Source organism: Tupaia chinensis, unplaced genomic scaffold, assembly GCF_000334495.1.
Source record: "Tupaia chinensis unplaced genomic scaffold, TupChi_1.0 Scaffold146395_1, whole genome shotgun sequence".
NCBI lineage: Eukaryota > Metazoa > Chordata > Mammalia > Scandentia > Tupaiidae > Tupaia > Tupaia belangeri.
This window is the reverse complement of record NW_006206250.1, coordinates 925,516-944,350: the sequence shown is the minus strand read 5'-3', so window position 1 is coordinate 944,350 and position 18,835 is coordinate 925,516. Positions and strand designations below refer to the sequence as shown.

The window sequence follows — 18,835 nt, the reverse complement described above, 5'->3', positions numbered from 1 at the left end:
TCTGGTTCCATCCCCAGAGTTTCTGATTCTATAGGTCTGGGTTAGACCTCAATGTCTAAAAGGTTTCCAAAGTTTTGCTGATGCTGCTGGTCCGGATACCTCACATTGATAACTAGCTTATGTCCTAGATTGGCAGAACTGGAAAATAAAATAAGCTTTGTATCTTTATTACTTAGAATTAAGTATGTTCTTAATATTTAAACTACTATGGTCAACGCATTAATCTTACTTCAATAACACATTACCTCTCCAAGTTCAACCATAAGTTCACAGTATCTCTGAATCTGCCCTAATCTCAAGTGTATTTCAGCAGCTTCCTTCAGTCTTTCCTCTTTAGTAGGTACGCCAATACCACCACCAAATTTAGACATTTTGACTGTTGTTAGTTCTTGGGCTTCAGACTGGTAAAAATAAATAAATAAACGAACATTTCATTACACAAGAGCTGGATCTAATAGATGATCATAAAAACATTACTTATAAGTTAAAATTTAAAAAGCATATAGCACTGGAAACACAATATTTAAAAAATACATTTTTCTCCATAAAATATGATATATTTCTGGGCCAGAGGTGGTACACTAGATCCCAAATGGCTGGTTGGCTGTGTGGTTTGAGTCCCGGACCTGGTGGCTTGAAACTCACGCCGGGCACTTGTGCCTGCGTGCCCAAAAATCCCAACAGGAGACTGGAGGAGAAGGGATTATGTGGTATGGCCATCTGTCTTGGGGTGTGATTTCTCACATTTCCTCTCTCTGTCTCTCTAGTGAGCACATATGCCCGATAACAAAAACTAAAAAATACAAATAATTAAAAATTTGAAAACCTAATATTTTAGTGTGGGTTGTAGGAGACTGGAGGAGACAGACTGTTTCTCCTCACCTTTAACACTCTATAAAAGTTCAGAGGCCAAAAGGTAGTGAAAAAATAATATACAACTATTCAAAATATAAAGACTCCTAACAAAAATAAAAAGTTACTGGCTCATTTTAATTGGCGCTTACCATGTCAACAGATTTTGTTGTTATAATCATTAAGTGTTTTGTTTGTGATTTAAAGCAGTACTCCTTCTTTATGAAAATAACTGTTTCTTATAAGCACCAAATATTGTGAAATGGGTTCATTCTAACCTTTGTTTTGGTGGGGTGAAGAAGGGGAGAATTTCTGTTGAACTGAAATACATATGAAGGAAAGGGAAAAAGTACAACGAATGTTCACAAACCTTAATAAACCCATGTAACTGGAACCCGGAATTAAGAAGCAAAAGCCCTTGCCTCCTTCCCTTAACTCTATTTTAACCCCTGCACACCTAAGGTAGCCAGAATCCTGAATTTGGATGGGTTAGGTTCCTCCTAACCTTTTTTTTCAAAATTTTGTTCCACAGATTCAGTCTTTCTAGGCACTTCTAGGCATGTCCTAGAAGGATGCCAAGAAGCATACTTCACATGATCCTCAGCGGAAACTCCTCTTCTAGTTAATGTGGGATTTAATCATGACAGAAAATATTAGCAAAGAGAGTCCACTGATAAAATATTGCCAACAGGAACCAGTAGGTGGCATAATGGTTACCTTGGTGGAGGCCCACATAGTCAAATGCAGTTCAAGTCCCGGACCTGGTGGCTTAAAACTCATGCCAGGCATGCATGCATGCATGTCCAAGATCCTGAGAGAAGAATGGAGAAGGGCTTGTGGCATGGCCATTTGCCTTAAGGTGTGATTTCTCACTTTCTCTCTGTCTCTCCTGTTGAGCACATGTGCCCTATAGCAAAAATATATAAAAAAAAAAAATCATTTCCAACATAGATTATTTTTCTTGAGAATCAAAGGGTTTCCTCAGACCTTAGGATGCATGCAAATAACCAGCAGGATTTAAACACAGATTTCTGGTTCCATCCCCAGAGTTTCTGATTCTATAGGTCTGGGTTAGACCTCAATGTCTAAAAGGTTTCCAAAGTTTTGCTGATGCTGCTGGTCCGGATACCTCACATTGATAACTAGCTTATGTCCTAGATTGGCAGAACTGGAAAATAAAATAAGCTTTGTATCTTTATTACTTAGAATTAAGTATGTTCTTAATATTTAAACTACTATGGTCAACGCATTAATCTTACTTCAATAACACATTACCTCTCCAAGTTCAACCATAAGTTCACAGTATCTCTGAATCTGCCCTAATCTCAAGTGTATTTCAGCAGCTTCCTTCAGTCTTTCCTCTTTAGTAGGTACGCCAATACCACCACCAAATTTAGACATTTTGACTGTTGTTAGTTCTTGGGCTTCAGACTGGTAAAAATAAATAAATAAACGAACATTTCATTACACAAGAGCTGGATCTAATAGATGATCATAAAAACATTACTTATAAGTTAAAATTTAAAAAGCATATAGCACTGGAAACACAATATTTAAAAAATACATTTTTCTCCATAAAATATGATATATTTCTGGGCCAGAGGTGGTACACTAGATCCCAAATGGCTGGTTGGCTGTGTGGTTTGAGTCCCGGACCTGGTGGCTTGAAACTCACGCCGGGCACTTGTGCCTGCGTGCCCAAAAATCCCAACAGGAGACTGGAGGAGAAGGGATTATGTGGTATGGCCATCTGTCTTGGGGTGTGATTTCTCACATTTCCTCTCTCTGTCTCTCTAGTGAGCACATATGCCCGATAACAAAAACTAAAAAATACAAATAATTAAAAATTTGAAAACCTAATATTTTAGTGTGGGTTGTAGGAGACTGGAGGAGACAGACTGTTTCTCCTCACCTTTAACACTCTATAAAAGTTCAGAGGCCAAAAGGTAGTGAAAAAATAATATACAACTATTCAAAATATAAAGACTCCTAACAAAAATAAAAAGTTACTGGCTCATTTTAATTGGCGCTTACCATGTCAACAGATTTTGTTGTTATAATCATTAAGTGTTTTGTTTGTGTTCTAAAGCAGTACTCCTTCTTTATGAAAATAACTGTTTCTTATAAGCTCCAAATTCAAATTCCTGCCATAATTATCTCCATGCTCTAACAGTTAACTATTGAGCTTCCATTGAAAATATATAAGCTACTTCTTTCTAGTCCCAGGACAGGTTTTGTTGTTGGTATTGGGTATTGTTCCAGATATAAAGTAAATAATCATTTTGTACTGAAATGCATTGAAAGCTACAGAATAATCAGTTTTAATAAAATGTATCCCAGGATAAATTTTGGGCCCTCAGAGATTAAAATCAGAATAGTGTATAGGTTGTAATCATCTGGTAATAGGATTAAAAAATAAAATACTTCAAAAAATTACGTGACCTTTGAAGAATTTAATGGGATTCAACCTATGAAAATTGTGGCCACATTAATCATTTCTCAAATGATTCGTACTCTCATTACTGGTTTTACTGACGATATATCGCCTCAGTGTTCATTTTGTCAGTATATTAATCTATTCAAACACATAGCTAGCTAGCTAGATAGACAGGGATTCATAGGTATATAATTTTATACTTAATTACAAATAAGGCATACATCATACTTTCATAATTTACTTACTGTTCTAAATTTAACCAGATGTTTCAAATGTATTATTCCTTTGCAATAGTTCTGAGGAAGTAAGCTATCATCTTGCCCTTTTATTACAGCAACCAAGTTCCATAAATTGTCACTGCCACCTGGAGGCTAAAAAGTTGAATAATGAAAGATATAATGGTAAATTAAAAACCCATAACACTTTAATATTCAAAAATATTGTAATGTAGGTATATCTAAATTGAAACATTAACCAAATACTAAATATATCACCTCATTTATTGTTTCTGATTTTACATTTGTTGTCTGACACTGTATAGATTATGGAAGATTATCTCACTGACTTGGGATAGCGCAGATAAATATGTGACAACTTAGTGTTTAATTATTCAATTTGGCTAAAAGAAAGATGTACGCATTTAATTCCTCTAATACTTACTGATAAACATTCTGAAAACCATCTTAGCTTTTTCAATCGAGGATCACCCGCTAGCTTTTCTACTTCTTGTTTAATATTTCTTGACACTTTACCACACAACAGGGGAGGAGCACCTTGTTCTATAGCATAATCTGAAGAACAAACATAATTCAGTGAGAAAAGGTTCCTTTTAAAACATTAGCTAAAAAAAAAACTAGTAATGCATACCAGTGTTCCCAATAATTTCTTCCCAAGGTCTGTCTGCCAGAATATTTATTTGTAAAGGAGTGATTAAAGGTGTTAATGACCAGAGTCTCACTGTAGAATCACGGGAGCAAGAGGCCATGGTGAAAGGGCGACTTGGATGACATGTTAAACCTGATGGAAAGAATAAACGAATGTAACTAAAGGAACATTGAGGAATATTTTTATTATTTATATGTCCTTCATAAAACTTCTATAAATCTGAAGTTATGGAAACATGTTGTGAATGACTGGAAGCTTTTCAGAGTCAACTTTAGGCTTGCCTTTAAGTCACATTTTTGACTGAAAGTAATGGAAAATATAATACATTTTTAGTATACTTTATAAATATAAACATAAAATTAATAATTATTAGGAAGCACATGGTCCTGGACAAAAACAGTGACGTTATATTTTATTGGGTTAAGCAGTATGTTGTAATGCCAATAGGGTACATGGTGAGGAGCACCTTGTTCTATAGCATAATCTGAAGAACAAATATATAACAGTTGGATGGATTGGAGCTCTAATTATGAGATGAAGGGAGAATTTAGAATATCAACATGTATGATTTTTATTTCACAGTCAGTCACACATTACCTTACCTAAAAGGCCACTAGGATAAGAGCACATGAATCTGAAAGAATGTATTAGGGTTACTTTCTTTAAAAAAATATTTTTGCATTTTTTTAAGGTTTTGTCATAGGGTGTATGGATGAGACAGAGAGACAGTATGAAGGAAAGTGAGAAATCACTCCCCAGGGGGTATGGCCATGCCACAATTCCTTCCCCATTCTGCTCCTGGGATTTTTGGCACAGATGCACACACACCCAGTGTGATTTTCAGGCTGGCAGGTCCAGGACTCAACCCACGGTCGGCCATGTGGGAGTCTAGCATTCTTAACCACTACTCACCTCAAAGTTTGGTAATGAAAGTAAAAACAACTAAAAATGAGAGAAAAGTGATGTGTAGAAAATAAGTAATCTGAGTTTCTATTCTCAGTTCAATCTTATCAATATTAAAAACCTTGGCATTACATTAAAAATGCATTGCCCTAAATATCCAAGAATAGGGGGATGGCTAAATAAATTTACTCTATTGATTTCCTGTTCTAAAACTTACCTCTAGAGTGATGATAAGGAGAAAAATCCAACATACGCATTTATATATGTGCATGGGTATATAAGTATACCTTGTGTGTGTGTGAGTGTGTGTGTACACAGAAACAGGGACACACCTCCAGAGATAAACACACACACACACACACACACACACAATAGTGCTAACAACTGTCATATAACACTTTCTGATGATTCTTCTATCTTCAGTGTATTCTGATAGCTCTGTAATAAACACGTCTATTTTCTAATGAGAACAAAGTCATTTTAAAATGAAGTACTACAAGATTTCTTCAAAACTGCTGCATTGCCCAGAAGTGACAAGCATTATTAATACATGAAAATAACATACGTGAAAAACACTTTACCGTATACATCTGCACCATGATCATACACAGTGTCCAGACAAATTCCTTCTCGTGTGTCCCATACTTTTATAGTATAGTCCCAGCTGCCAGATAGCAGTAAATACGGAATCTCAGTGTTCCACATTAATCCCCTCACAGGTGCAGTGTGTCCACTGAGAATATTTATGCAAGTGTCTTGAGTGTAATCCCAGATTCGGACAGTACTGAAAAGAGAATATTGTGCATATTATCACATCGAAGTTATCATCTATCTAAACAATTAACATATTCTTAACAGCATACAATAATTTTTTAATATATTTAAAAAACATTTTATGTTTTAAGATATATTGAGATGGCCTTCTTTACAGGAGATGAAAATAAATATTTAACAAGGCTAACTTAGCCTATTCCAGGATATATTCTTTCTTGACTTTTATTGTTCATTTATTAATGGTAATAAATATACCATTTGAACAGTTTAGATGTGAAAGTTCTTTCTGAAAATGAAATATGCTTAACAGTAACAACCGAAAAGAAAATATGACTAATAATATAGACAAAATAATTTAAGAGGACTCAAATTATTTGTAAATCATGAAAGTATAACATGTATGACAATGGGTATTATTTGAAAAATCACTTATAATTTGTATACTTATCAATACCAAAAATCATTTATTTATGCTTTTATCAGTAAAATTAGTTACTTGGTCAATGTGGAATCAATATTAGGTCAAGTAGAAAAGTTAAATATAAGAAGATTCATATTACTTGGATCTACTGATTATAGGAAGAACAAATGTTCGTGAAATTAAAATTTGAACTCAGAATTAATTTAAGACCTCTAAATGTCAATGCTGCTTGGACAATTCACAATAATTGTTTAGTAGCAGATGTATATTAACTTGATGATACTAAAATATGAATGCCTCAAAGGTTATTGTTCACTATAAAGAATAACATCATATATTTTTATTTCTTTAAAGCATATCTCTTTCTGCTTTATATAAAGACACCATTTTTTTCCTTTCCTTATCCTAGTACAGCCCAACACATATATCCAAATATATTATAAGCTAAATTTTTGGTGCTAATTTCTTATATATGTAAGCACTTGAATATTTTAAGTTTGATATATACTTTCATAAGTAGCAAGTAAATATTAAAGTAGTTGTTATCAAAATAATTTTATGTTATTGTAGGGTTCACCAGAAAAGGTATCCTTCCTTTTATGAATAAGTTATGCTAGGTAATCATCAGTCTTTGAAGTCCCAATGTATGTTTTTTGGGCCAAACATAGAAAAAGGCTTTAATATGCTTCACTGTACATAAAGAGCTCATTAGGCTTTTAGGCTGAAGTATAGAAAGTACAGTATGTCTGAGTTCTGCCATAAGAACACTGGTAATTAATGGTTTCACTACAATTTTGACTTTTTATTTAAAGGTGCTAGAGAATGTGAATAACAGATAACCTTCATACATATTAACAATGACTATCAATGGGACCAATAACCATAATTTAGTAAATCCTTTCAAATTTACTATAGTCAATAAAACAATTACTACTATCTTTCTGAAAACATTTTTTAGACAATAATTAAAGATTATTTAGATGCTAAAGTCTATGTTAAGAGAATGTAATAATCTCAAAAAATGACCTCATATTAATTTTCACATGATAATTGTAAGTAATATTTCAATAACCTACAACATCTCACAATTGTTTCTCTTCCTAAATTTGGATTTATGCCAAAAATACAAGATAAGAAAAACCTAACTTGTGGTTATATGTATGGTGACTTGCATAAAAGAAATTTTTTTAACCTAAATTTCTCTTATCTATAAAACTATATTATGGGAGCCAGCAGGTGGCATGGTGGTTAAAGCAGTGGTCTCCCACATGGTCAATTTCGGTTTGAATCCTAGACTTGGCAGCTTGAAAATCACTCTGGCACATGTGCGTGAGGACCCAAAATCTCAGGAGGAGAATGAAGGAAAAGGGATTGTGGTTTGGCCATCCTCCTTGGGGTTATTTCTCACTGTCCCTCTCACTGTTTCTCTTTCTGGCAAGAACATACACATTATGACAAAACCTTAAAAAATATATACTACGTAAATCAATCTACTTGAACATAAAATATATACAAGATTTCAGAAATTCTCACGAATCTTAAAAAAAAAAATTATATCACTCTCATTTTAAAAATATCTTCTCTTCCTGCTAACACTCATGATTGGGTCGGCAGGTGGGCAGTGGTTTAGGTGGCTGTATTCCCATATGGCTGACTGCAGTTCAAGTCCTGGACCTGGCAGCTTGATTTCTCACTTTCCTACTCTCTCTCTCTGTTTCTCTCTGGTCAACTTAAAATAAATAAATAAATAAAATAATAATAATAAATAAAATCTTAAAAAATTCATGATCATCTTTTGTTCCATTCTTGATGGTAATAGAGAATAGCTATTTCCAATATTAAACATAAGAATATGACTAAAAAAAACCACTTCCTGTAGCTGTAGCTTATATTTATTTGTTTCAGAGCTTGCTTTTCCACATAGATGCCTTTAAATTTTTTTTTTCTATTAACTTTCTTGTTAACAAACTAGGAATAAACATCCATAATGAGCAAAATAAATAAGACGACAAAAATTATGAACATAATAATAAAACAAACATGGTAGAGTATATGGTAGAACTCAATTTTGGTTGAATGCAGTTAGGTTCTTAACTATTACTTTATATAGAAAGTATATATTTCGAACATCTCTACATACAATGTAATCATTTAAACATGTACATTTCTAGGAGAATTAATCTTACAATTTTAAGGACCAGAAAATTAGAATCCAAAATACGTACCCATCATCAGAACCACTGCAAAGAATTCCCTCTCTCAGAGGAGACCACTTTACATGAAACACTTTTGCTGTGTGCCCACTAAATACTTTCAGTGGTTGATCAGAGTTGGTGGCCACATAATAGACACGAACATTTTTGTCTTCACAGCCAGTGGCTATCATGTCTCTAGAATATCAATGGAACATTAAAACATAAAAGAATTTGATACTATTTATTCTAATAATTAAAACATGTCAATGTATAATAGTTCTAATTTTTTTCATAAGCCAGAGTGTATACAAGCTCAGCACTTCCAGTGGGGTGTGGTCATATTGCAATCCCTTCTCCATTTCTCCATCCAGCTGGGATTTAGGACATGCATGCACATATGCCTAGCACGTTTTCCAATCTGCCAGACTCAGAATTCTAACCACACGGTTGGCCATATGGCATCTGGTTCCCTTAACACTAGGCCATTGGACTGGGCCCAACAGTTCTAATGTCTAAAATAAATTATTTGCTTCTTTAATGAAATTTGACTAAGAACTTACATATGTGAAAACGTCATGTATATCATGCAGTATGTGTAGGGACATCTTCTGAGTAAACTTGTGGCCTGACCTTTCCCTTGACCTATCCTTTCAGCAGAGTGGTTGGTGGAATTTACAGGGGCTGCTCTGGAGGAACATCCACAGAGCTCAGGAAACATCCTGATCCAACAAGTGAAGACCAGCCCCTGCTCTGTTTTAGGTAATCTCTATAACTTAACCATTATCCCTTTGTTGCCTATGAGAATGTACTCCCTACATCTGCAGATAGGCTACCCTTCACTAATTAAACATATGTGGGAGATATCTATTCATATATGAAACCAAGGGATACCCATGGCACCAGCATGTCTAAACCTTCAAGGATGAGGAGATCGGTATCACTTGTTTTCTGCTTCTGTAATATATCAACCAGCTCTGTGGAATGTCACGAGGAACATGTATGCACATTTTCTTTGCCTAATAAATAAAGATGCTCAGCTTGCCTGAGCGGCACAGACAGGCACAGACTGCCTGTGTATACTGCTACTCTGTCTTTGTGTCACTTTATTTCTGTTTCCTCTTCTTAGATGGAGCTAAGTTTGCTGACAGATTGGCCACCGACAGACTGATCACCGACAAGTATGGGAAGAGTTTCTCTCTCAGTGTTTCAATTGGTTGAATTTTTATTTCTCTTAGATCAGAGGTGATTATATTTATGTTTTCATAATTTCTTTTTTAAATATCCAGAGACATAACTTCTTGGATCTTAAGAAGGTTCCCAAATGTGAATGATGAGTTTAAGCCACTGGGGTCCAGGACTTGAACCACGGTCGACTATATGGGAGTCCTGTGACATAGCCATTACGCCAACTGCTGGTCCCTAGGCTTACGTGTTTGTAAGCAAACTATTATTGTATGCCCTGAACATGTGTTAGATTCTTGTTTTTTTTTGTTTGTTTGTTTTGTTTTTTTTGTGATGTAAGTGCAAACAGCAAAGTGCTGCTCTGGAAGAATGTTGGAAAAGCTCCTTGTAGACCTCCAGATGCTCTGTTTGATGCAACTAAATATCCTCTGGGAATCCAGTATGAACATTTCATGTTCTCTGCTCATTATTCTCATTAGTTAGAGTAAGCTAAGCAACTACTTGTAGCCAGTGGTCATATTTGGAATAGTATTAGGAAAGGAATTAGGAGTACTAGGCCAGCCTGTGAAAATCATGAACCTGCCAGAACACTCTCTACATGAGGTACATCTAACCATCATGTAAACAGTCTCGATGTTGTAAATATAAAGAGGGGATGTTATACACCTTGAAACGCTTCCAGACTTTCAAATTATTGATATTGCTACAGGGATACAAGGCTTATATTTATTTAAGCTCAAATGCAGAAATACAAATTTGTGAACTGGCATGCCGAGTTGTAAATACACAGCTTCTCTCTTCCCTAGATACACTAGGATAGTTTCTACATATTGGGAAAATACATTTTGCCTACACATATATATTTACATGTATACATGACCATATTTTTTAATATATGCATATGTAGATACATAAATATAGAATCTTAGAAATAATATCATAAAAATTCAGAGAATGCAATAGAAATATCTAAATGTTAAGTTCAGAGTTTTATCAATAAGCTTTAATAAGTTCAGGTATTTTACCTACTAAGCTGCTAAACAGAATATGAATACAACAATTCGAACAGTTTAGAAAGCTATTTAAAATAAAAAATAAAATTAATGGGTTAGTTCTGCAGCCAACTAGTTAAGGTAGCTGGACTCCACATGGTTGATAGTGGTTAAGTCCCAGAACCAGTGATTTGAGAAACATGCCAGGTACATTTGAGCGCATGCCCCAAATCCTGACAGGATGAAGTGGAAGAGAGGGTATTGATGTGTGACCACACTCCACTGGAGGATGCTTTCTCTATCTCGCTCTCTCTCATCAGTACATGAGGTCTCTAACTTATAATCAAACAAGCAAACAAAAATATTAAGTGGTCAGGAAAGTCAGGATGTATTTTTCTATGTTTTTCCAATGCAAAAATGCGTCATGACTTTCCTGATGACCCAATAGACACACTTGGTGGTAAACATAATTGGGAAGTATAAAGGACTTCCAGTATCATTTTATTAAAAAGCTTTCTTACCCAACCAAACATATTGCATTAATATCTAACTTTTATTTCAACTGGCCAAATGCTTATTAACTTTAACTGGCCAAATGCGAGAAATAAGAATGTGGGACTGTTCTCTTGGTCAGACATAACGTAATTCTATTCATCTGTATATTAAAAAATATTTGTGAAACTTTTACTTTTTCAAGACACTGTGATGGGTAGCAACATAGTGTTTTGCTAAAATATACTGTCAAACATAGATAATACAGATGGCAATCCCACTGGGCTTATATTTGGAGAGTGAGAGAGTCAATATGCAAACAATCACACAATTAAAAGCTTAATTTTAATTAAGTAATCCAAAGTTATATTAGAAAGGAAGTTCACCTAAATTAAGACTTTTTCTGTGTATGTGCTTTTGAACAGAGCCCAAGCCAGGACGCATGTGTTGGGGTTGGGTGGGGAGTATATTCTGGTAAATGGAGACAGTATGAGTGAGAGCTTTGAAATGAAAATCTACATAGTTCAAGAAACTGAAAGCCAGTATGGGTGGATGCAAAAATTAAGAGGGTGCAAGGCTTAGAATAAGATTAATAAGGTAGACAGGAATGAGATTATGCAGGACTTGCTAAGAGTTTGCATTTTATCCTACAACCAATGGGAAACTGTTGTAGGATTTGAACTAATGAAGAATGGTGTGCTCAGATCTGTGCATTACACGTTTATTCTGACTGTGACATAGAGAAATGGGCTGGGGAATGGGGAAGTGGTGATAAAAGATGCAAATTCTGGAACAGTTTAAAGGCTTTTACCGGGGTTCAAACCAAATAAAGCCATGTTATAGATTTAGTGGCAGAGGGATGGTGGAAAAAGAATATTTCGATGGAGAACATAACAGTTATTAGTGGTGGACTGGAAGTGGAAAATGAGAGGCAGTAAGATGTAAAAGAAAAAGCCAAGGATTCTGGCTTTAGCAGTTTTTGTTGTTCACCCTATCAGTCACTGAGATAGGGCATACTGGGGATGAGCTGGTCATGAGCAAGATTTCCATAGCATCTAACCATGAGTTATACATTTTTCCATACTTACTAGAAAAATACCTAAGTCCACAGGTAGAGTAAAGTTTTAACATTTGAATCTATGTATTTCCTCGCATGTAGTATGAAGAAGCATAAAATAATTTACATTGTTTTTAAAATTACCTTAAAAAGACTGGATTTTAAAATATCATATATATATGATATATTAAAAATAAATATATATTATACATAATATAAATACATATAATATATTATATAATAGTACATATATTTAATATAAAATAAATTATGTTTTTATTTTATATTTAATATAAAATAATATTGTTATTTTAAAATTTGCTGTAGATCACATGCACTCACCAGAGAGAAAGAGAGAGAGAAAGAGAGAGAGAAAGAGAGAGAGAGAGAATTGTAACACAAAATTGTTAGAAGAAATGAGGTGAATTAAAGGTCCACTTTCAGTGGTGATTTGTCTTGGATAAACTAGTTTTTACATGGTGAGTACTTGTTTCTTAAGCCAAGGTTGGTTTTTCAAAAACATCCACTTAATTTCTACATTTCTACATCCAGCGCAAAAGTGTTAGCAGCAAATGGAGGCAATGCAGAGCCACAGTGGACCAATACCACTGTAGATTGTTAAAAGGAATTAAAGGAAGGACTACATGTTTATGGTAGAAGCACATACAGAATTAATTTGTTTACAGTTCTCAGTAGCTATCAGTATGATTTTCCCCCATAATATCAGACAGTTGTTTTGACAGGAAAAAAATCAGTATTTATAAATCATATAAAAACTTCATGAAGTGCAAATAGTTAAAGTAAATGAACAATTACAAAGCTGTTTCTTATTTGCTAGGCAAGGAGACTATTTTCTTTTTTTTTTTTTTTTAAGAATCTTTTTTTTTATTTTTTTTTTTTTTTTTAAAATTTTTCACCAGAGAAGAAGAGGAGAGAAAGAGAAAGAGGAGGAGGAATAGAGTGAGAGAAAGAGAAAGAGAGAGGACAAGTGAGAAAGCAAGTCACCAGGTCTGGGACTCGAACAGCAGTCAGCCATGCGGGTGTTCAGCACCCTTAACCACCACACTACCTGCCGGCCCCAAGAAGACTATTTTCTATAAAGAGTGATGAGTATAACCTGTGAAAGTAGCACTAAACTTTATGATTATTTTAACTCTCCAAAATGTAATTATTATTTGTTGGGTGAAAAAAAATACTTACTTGTTGTTTTGACTCCAGTCACAACCAAACACCGCAGCTGGATGTTTGTATTTGTGTAGCACTCTGCCATCAATTGTTCGAATAATACTGAAATTATTTACAATATGTTAACAGAAAAGCAACATTACTCAAGGGAACAAATTCAGAACTTCAAACTTCAAAAGGAAGTATTCCAGGATAGAGACAAGGTCTCTGCAAATGCAAAGGTCATACAAGAGAGTGTATAAATCAAGAATGCCAATAGGCGATAGACTGGAATGAGTTCTAGAATACCATAGCACAGTCGAGTAATGACAGCTGGAGACAATTCAATGTATACTTCAAATAGAAGAGTGGATCTCTAATGTGCACAACACAAAGTAATGATAAATGCCCGAGATGATGAACATGTTTATTGCCCTGATTTGAAAATTACACAATGTATACATCTTGAAAAACTGCGCTGTGCCCCATAATTTTGATATGTAAATTGCAAGTCACAGCAAATGGTGCTGTAAAAAACGGGTATCCACCTGCAGAAAGATGAATGTGGACCCCTATCTCTCACCATAAACAGAAATCAACTCAAAGTGGAACAAAGATCTAAACCTAAGTCCTCAAACTACGAAATTACTGGTGCAAAACACTGGGGAAACTCTGGGAGACATAGGAATAGGCATGGACTTCTTAAATAAGATCCCCAAAGCATAGAAAATAATCCCAGAAATAGACAAATGAGATTACATCAGATTAAGAAGTTTCTGCATAGCAAAAGACACAGTAATTAGTGTGAATTGACAGCCCTCAGAATGGGAAAATATTTTTGTAAACTATGCCTCACAAAAGGGACTGGTAACCAGAATACACAGGGGACACAAGTGGCTTACCTGAAATAAAATGATCAACCAATTAAAAGATGGGAAAATGAGCTAAACAAACAACTTTCTAAGGAAGACATATGAACAGTTGAAAGCATATGAAAAATGCTCAACATCCCTTATCATAAGGGAGATGCAAATCAAAGTCACAATGAGATACCACCTAACCCCAGTCAGAATGACTGATTAAATAAACAAAAAGTGAGAAATTCTGGCAAGGTTGTGGTGAAAAGGAAATGCTTCCTACACTGTTGGTGGGAATGTAAATTAGTCCAACCACTGAGGAGAACAATACAAACATCCCTTAAAGATCTACAAATTGAACTATGGTTTCTTGCTTTCTTTTTTTTTTTTTATATAAGTTTATTTATTTGCTTATTGTAATTTTACCAGAGCGGGACAGAGTGATAGTGAGAGAGGAAGTGAGAAAACAAGCCACCAGGTCTGAGACTTGAACCACAGTCGGCCATGTGGGAGTCCAGCGCCCTTCACCACGCCACTTGATTTCTTGCTTTCTGTCTTTCTGTCTCTCTCTCTTTCTGGTGAGTGCACACGTCCTATAGCAAAAACCTCTAAAAAAAAATAATAAAAAAGAAATAACAAGACCCTGGCATTTGATAGAAAATGGATGAATATGAAAGATTTATTGCTGAAAGAAGCAAGTCAGGCTATGAAAGAGAGACACTGTATGTCTCCACTTAATATATACAGACTGTCTGTACTCTATGGTGGAAACTAAAAGATTAGAGTATATAGACACATGGAAAATGGTTAAATATTCTGGAAACAGTGTGAGAAGACAGTGGGAGAAGGAGGAGAGTTAGAGGAAAGAAATCAAGTGGAAAAATAGAGAGGCAAGACATTTATGGGACACAGAAATGAATGATTATCTACTGATAACGTGCATGGTACCTTCAACCGGACTGGTGTGAAGTACATTCATGCTGGGTAAATTCACTTTAAAAGGTGTAGTAATGTATAATAATTTAATGTATAAAATAAATGGAAATAATAATAATAATAATAAAGAAAACATTGTAACCCCCCAAAAGAGAAATCATCATCATAATGGTATTTTTAAAGTACTATATAAATTGACAAATACGAGTATTTTTGTATCACATAATGTTAATTGTAATAATCATCCTTATTTTTAACGTATCGCTATGCTATTATTTATTAATGATATAGTTACATACCATGTGTCTATATGGGATTATAAATAATATTTATAATACTCGGTAAAGCTCTACAAATGAAACATTGATACACAATATGAATGATTAAAAGTATCCTTTATAAATGGTGTCATTTTGTAATATCATGCTAGTACTTACCAGGAACCATCACTACTGCAAGTTGCTATTCTTTTGGAATCTTTATGACTCCAGGCAATGCAGAATATTCCATTTTTTCCATGCTTCAAAAAATGCAAAATACCTATCAATAAGAAATAATTCACCCCTTTTTTCTCTTATTTATTTACTTCTTCTAAGTATTACTTTTCTATTAAAAACTTGCTCTAGATGATAGTAACCAAAATATTTCTGACAGAAGCAACCTGAAGGTATACTTTAAGAATATGGAGAGGGGCCAGCAGGTAATGTGCTGGCTAAGGTGCTGGACTCCCACATGGCCAACTATGGTTCAAAGCCTAGACCTGGTGGCTTGCTTTGTCACTTTCCCTCTCTCTCTGTCTTGGTCTCTCTTTGATCAAATTAAAATACAATAATAATAAGTAAAATTAAAATAAATAATTCTTAAAAAAAATATGTGAAGCAGTGACGATAAGATACAATCTATTGTTATGCGGGACTTATGCACCAGTGGATGGACTCAGTGTGAGCAGACCTGTGTAGGCTGCTCCTCTTTCTCTCTCTTTTTTCCTCTCATACTAACATGTGTGTGTAAATGCTCTGTCATGAATGAAAGAAACCATTGTTTTAAGATATAAATTTGGAGACAAACTATAGAGTTGAAATCTGCTTCTTCACCCATTCATAGGATGAAGTTCTACTTAATGCCTTTTTTCCTGTGAATACCAATATGGAGAATGAAGATAGTTACCGCTTTCAAATCTCGTGCTATTACAACTACAGTATAAAAATGCTGCAAGCAATTGTTATTTTTGGTTGTTCCACTGAATTTCAAAGTTTTATTTTTATATAAGAAAATCAAATGTAAGGTTTTCCCTTTTGTGAATCCCTCTACATTTACCAGTGTCTCTGAATTCTAGGACTGTGGAAGAATCCGGGGTGTAGTTATAGGTGCTGTGATAACAATTTTTCCAAACCTAAGGAACACATTATATTGGGGAATGTTATCCATCATGTGAGGGGTAAATAAAGGTAAATCTATCCATTTATAAATTTTAATTAAAAACATTTTTATTTTATATAGTACTCAAATTGTAGCTTCCATTAAGGGGAAATTAAAGTGGCTTTTTTATCCTGTATTTTAAGGTTATTCTAGAAATACACAATTCCAATTTCTTAAGGTAATCTCCAATTTGCTGGTTTTGACTATTTGTAGATAAAGGAGGGTAGGTTTATTCAGGTAGATACGACAGTGGGACCATATTTATTCAATTTAAGGGTTCGGAATTTTTTGTCAGCTTGATTTAGGGGACACATGAAAATGGGGACATGTGGCTCTTCTGATATTCTGCATTTTCTTTTTAAGGAATGTTTTAAGTTTATTTATGTATTTCCTCAGAGAGAGATAGAGATAGCCCCAATAGGGTCCTCACATGTCAATCTGCCCTGTCTTAACTGGCCTGAATTGCAAAGACACACATGCACTTGCTGTGGTCAGGGAGGTCCTGGAATGCAGTCTAGAACTTTCCCGTGCGGGCTCAGTTGCACAAACACAATGCCACTATCTGGCTCTTGCATTTCCTTTTGTGGGACACATGGATTTTAGTCAATTAAAACTGACAATCTTGGGGCAGAAGGTGGTGTAGTAATTAGAACATTGGACTTCCACATGCTCGCCCACGGTTCAAATCCTGGACCCACTGGCTTGAAAATACCTGGGTGCATGTGTGTGCATGCCAAAATCCCAAGAAGAGAATGGAGAGAAGAGACTGCAGCATGAACATCCTCCCTGGGGGAGTTATTTCTTGCTTTCTGTCTCTCCAGTGAGCACATGTGCCCTACAGCAAAAATCTCTCTCTCAAAAAAACAAACAAACAAAAACAAAACAAAACAAACAAATAAAACCCTGAGATTCTTAATTATCCTGTATTTATTACATAGTCTTTTGTCAAAGTTTCCTCTTTTGTGTGTAAAACTACTTATTGGTGGTTGATAAAGTTTTTCTAGTACTCTACATTTACTATATTACTGCAGTAACTCCAGAAGATCAAACCTACTAAAGGGAATCCTTCAAAAGATAATAATCTGTTATATAAATGGTTTAAAAGTCTCAAATATATAAACAGCTTTCAGAGAAATTAGATATTTAATAAGCCTCAGCAATAATCATTTCAAATTAATGAAATATTCAAGATAGTGAGAGACAGTCTTGAATCCTATTCATATTTCCCAATTCATTTCTAACATACTATAATTACATATGTACTTTTCAAATATTAATGAAACTTAGTAAAATACACGATGACAGTAAAACTCCAAGCCAAAGGATAAACATAATTTGTGATGTTACAAATAGGAAGACAACAGGTTTTAGAATTTGTCACAGAATAATAGAATTTGAGTAATGGAAGGAAATCTAATAAATGACATAATCTAATTCAGTTTTTTAAAAATAAATATATGTGGTCAAGGCAAAAAAAATGATTTTTACTATGAAGGGCTAGTTAATAAGAGATCCAGGGCTAAAAATTGGAGAATCATTCTGACTTTTGTCTTCTTCTCATTATTTAATATTTGCCTAGATATTATGAATGTTGACTCATAATTTCTTTGAATCTCTAATCAAACTTTAGGTAAATCATTATAACTTAGATGCAGCTATAATTTTTAAAATTCATTTTAACATGTGAAAACTCTCTTGCATTTTCTTCTAATTGAGAGACCATACATACTGTCTGGTAATTAACTATTCAATTAAGAGAGGAAAACAATTAACAAAGTATGAAGTAGTATAATACATTATGCTGTCTTATTGCAATAAACACATCTTACCTCATGATATCGTTGTATCATTTTGCCCTTTTGAACATCCCAAATAAAAGCACCATTTCGGGAAGTTGCTCCAGCAATACAATTTAAATCACCTTAGGGAACAATTAGTTAGGCATTATATTACATATTTGTCACAAATGTAATTCTTTCCAGAAACATAATTTTTGAAAACATAAGACTTGAGATTTCTAATATAATAGTTCTTTTTCATTTTTCTGTATTTGAAATTATAAAATGTATGCAAATATTAAAAAAATAATGCAATGAATGTATCCATTATAAAGCTTCAACAGTTATCAAAATATGATCAATGTTTTATTGTTCAAAGTGCCTGCTGGACTGGCTTGGAACGAATTTCATATTGTTTTATTTTATCACTAACTGCTTTCATCTATCTAAAAGACAGGGACTTTATTATCAAGATCAAACATCGTGGACGG

General features: G+C 34.3%; 1 protein-coding gene across 4 annotated transcripts in view; it reads right to left on the bottom strand.

Moving 5' to 3' along the window:
• The window catches only part of WDR17 (WD repeat domain 17), a 128,562-nt gene that overhangs the window by 31,921 nt on the left and 77,806 nt on the right, over positions 1-18,835 (bottom strand). For all 4 annotated transcript variants that reach the window (XM_006168909.3, XM_027768457.1, XM_027768456.1 and 1 more), the window contains 9 exons: positions 18,396-18,487; positions 15,585-15,667; positions 13,391-13,477; positions 8,498-8,662; positions 5,659-5,861; positions 4,157-4,306; positions 3,950-4,080; positions 3,535-3,660; positions 2,128-2,283 (listed from right to left, as the gene is read on the bottom strand). In XM_006168909.3, the coding sequence (XP_006168971.1) occupies positions 2,128-2,283; positions 3,535-3,660; positions 3,950-4,080; positions 4,157-4,306; positions 5,659-5,861; positions 8,498-8,662; positions 13,391-13,477; positions 15,585-15,667; positions 18,396-18,487 (1,193 nt within the window). The remainder of the gene's footprint in view (positions 1-2,127; positions 2,284-3,534; positions 3,661-3,949; positions 4,081-4,156; positions 4,307-5,658; positions 5,862-8,497; positions 8,663-13,390; positions 13,478-15,584; positions 15,668-18,395; positions 18,488-18,835) is intronic.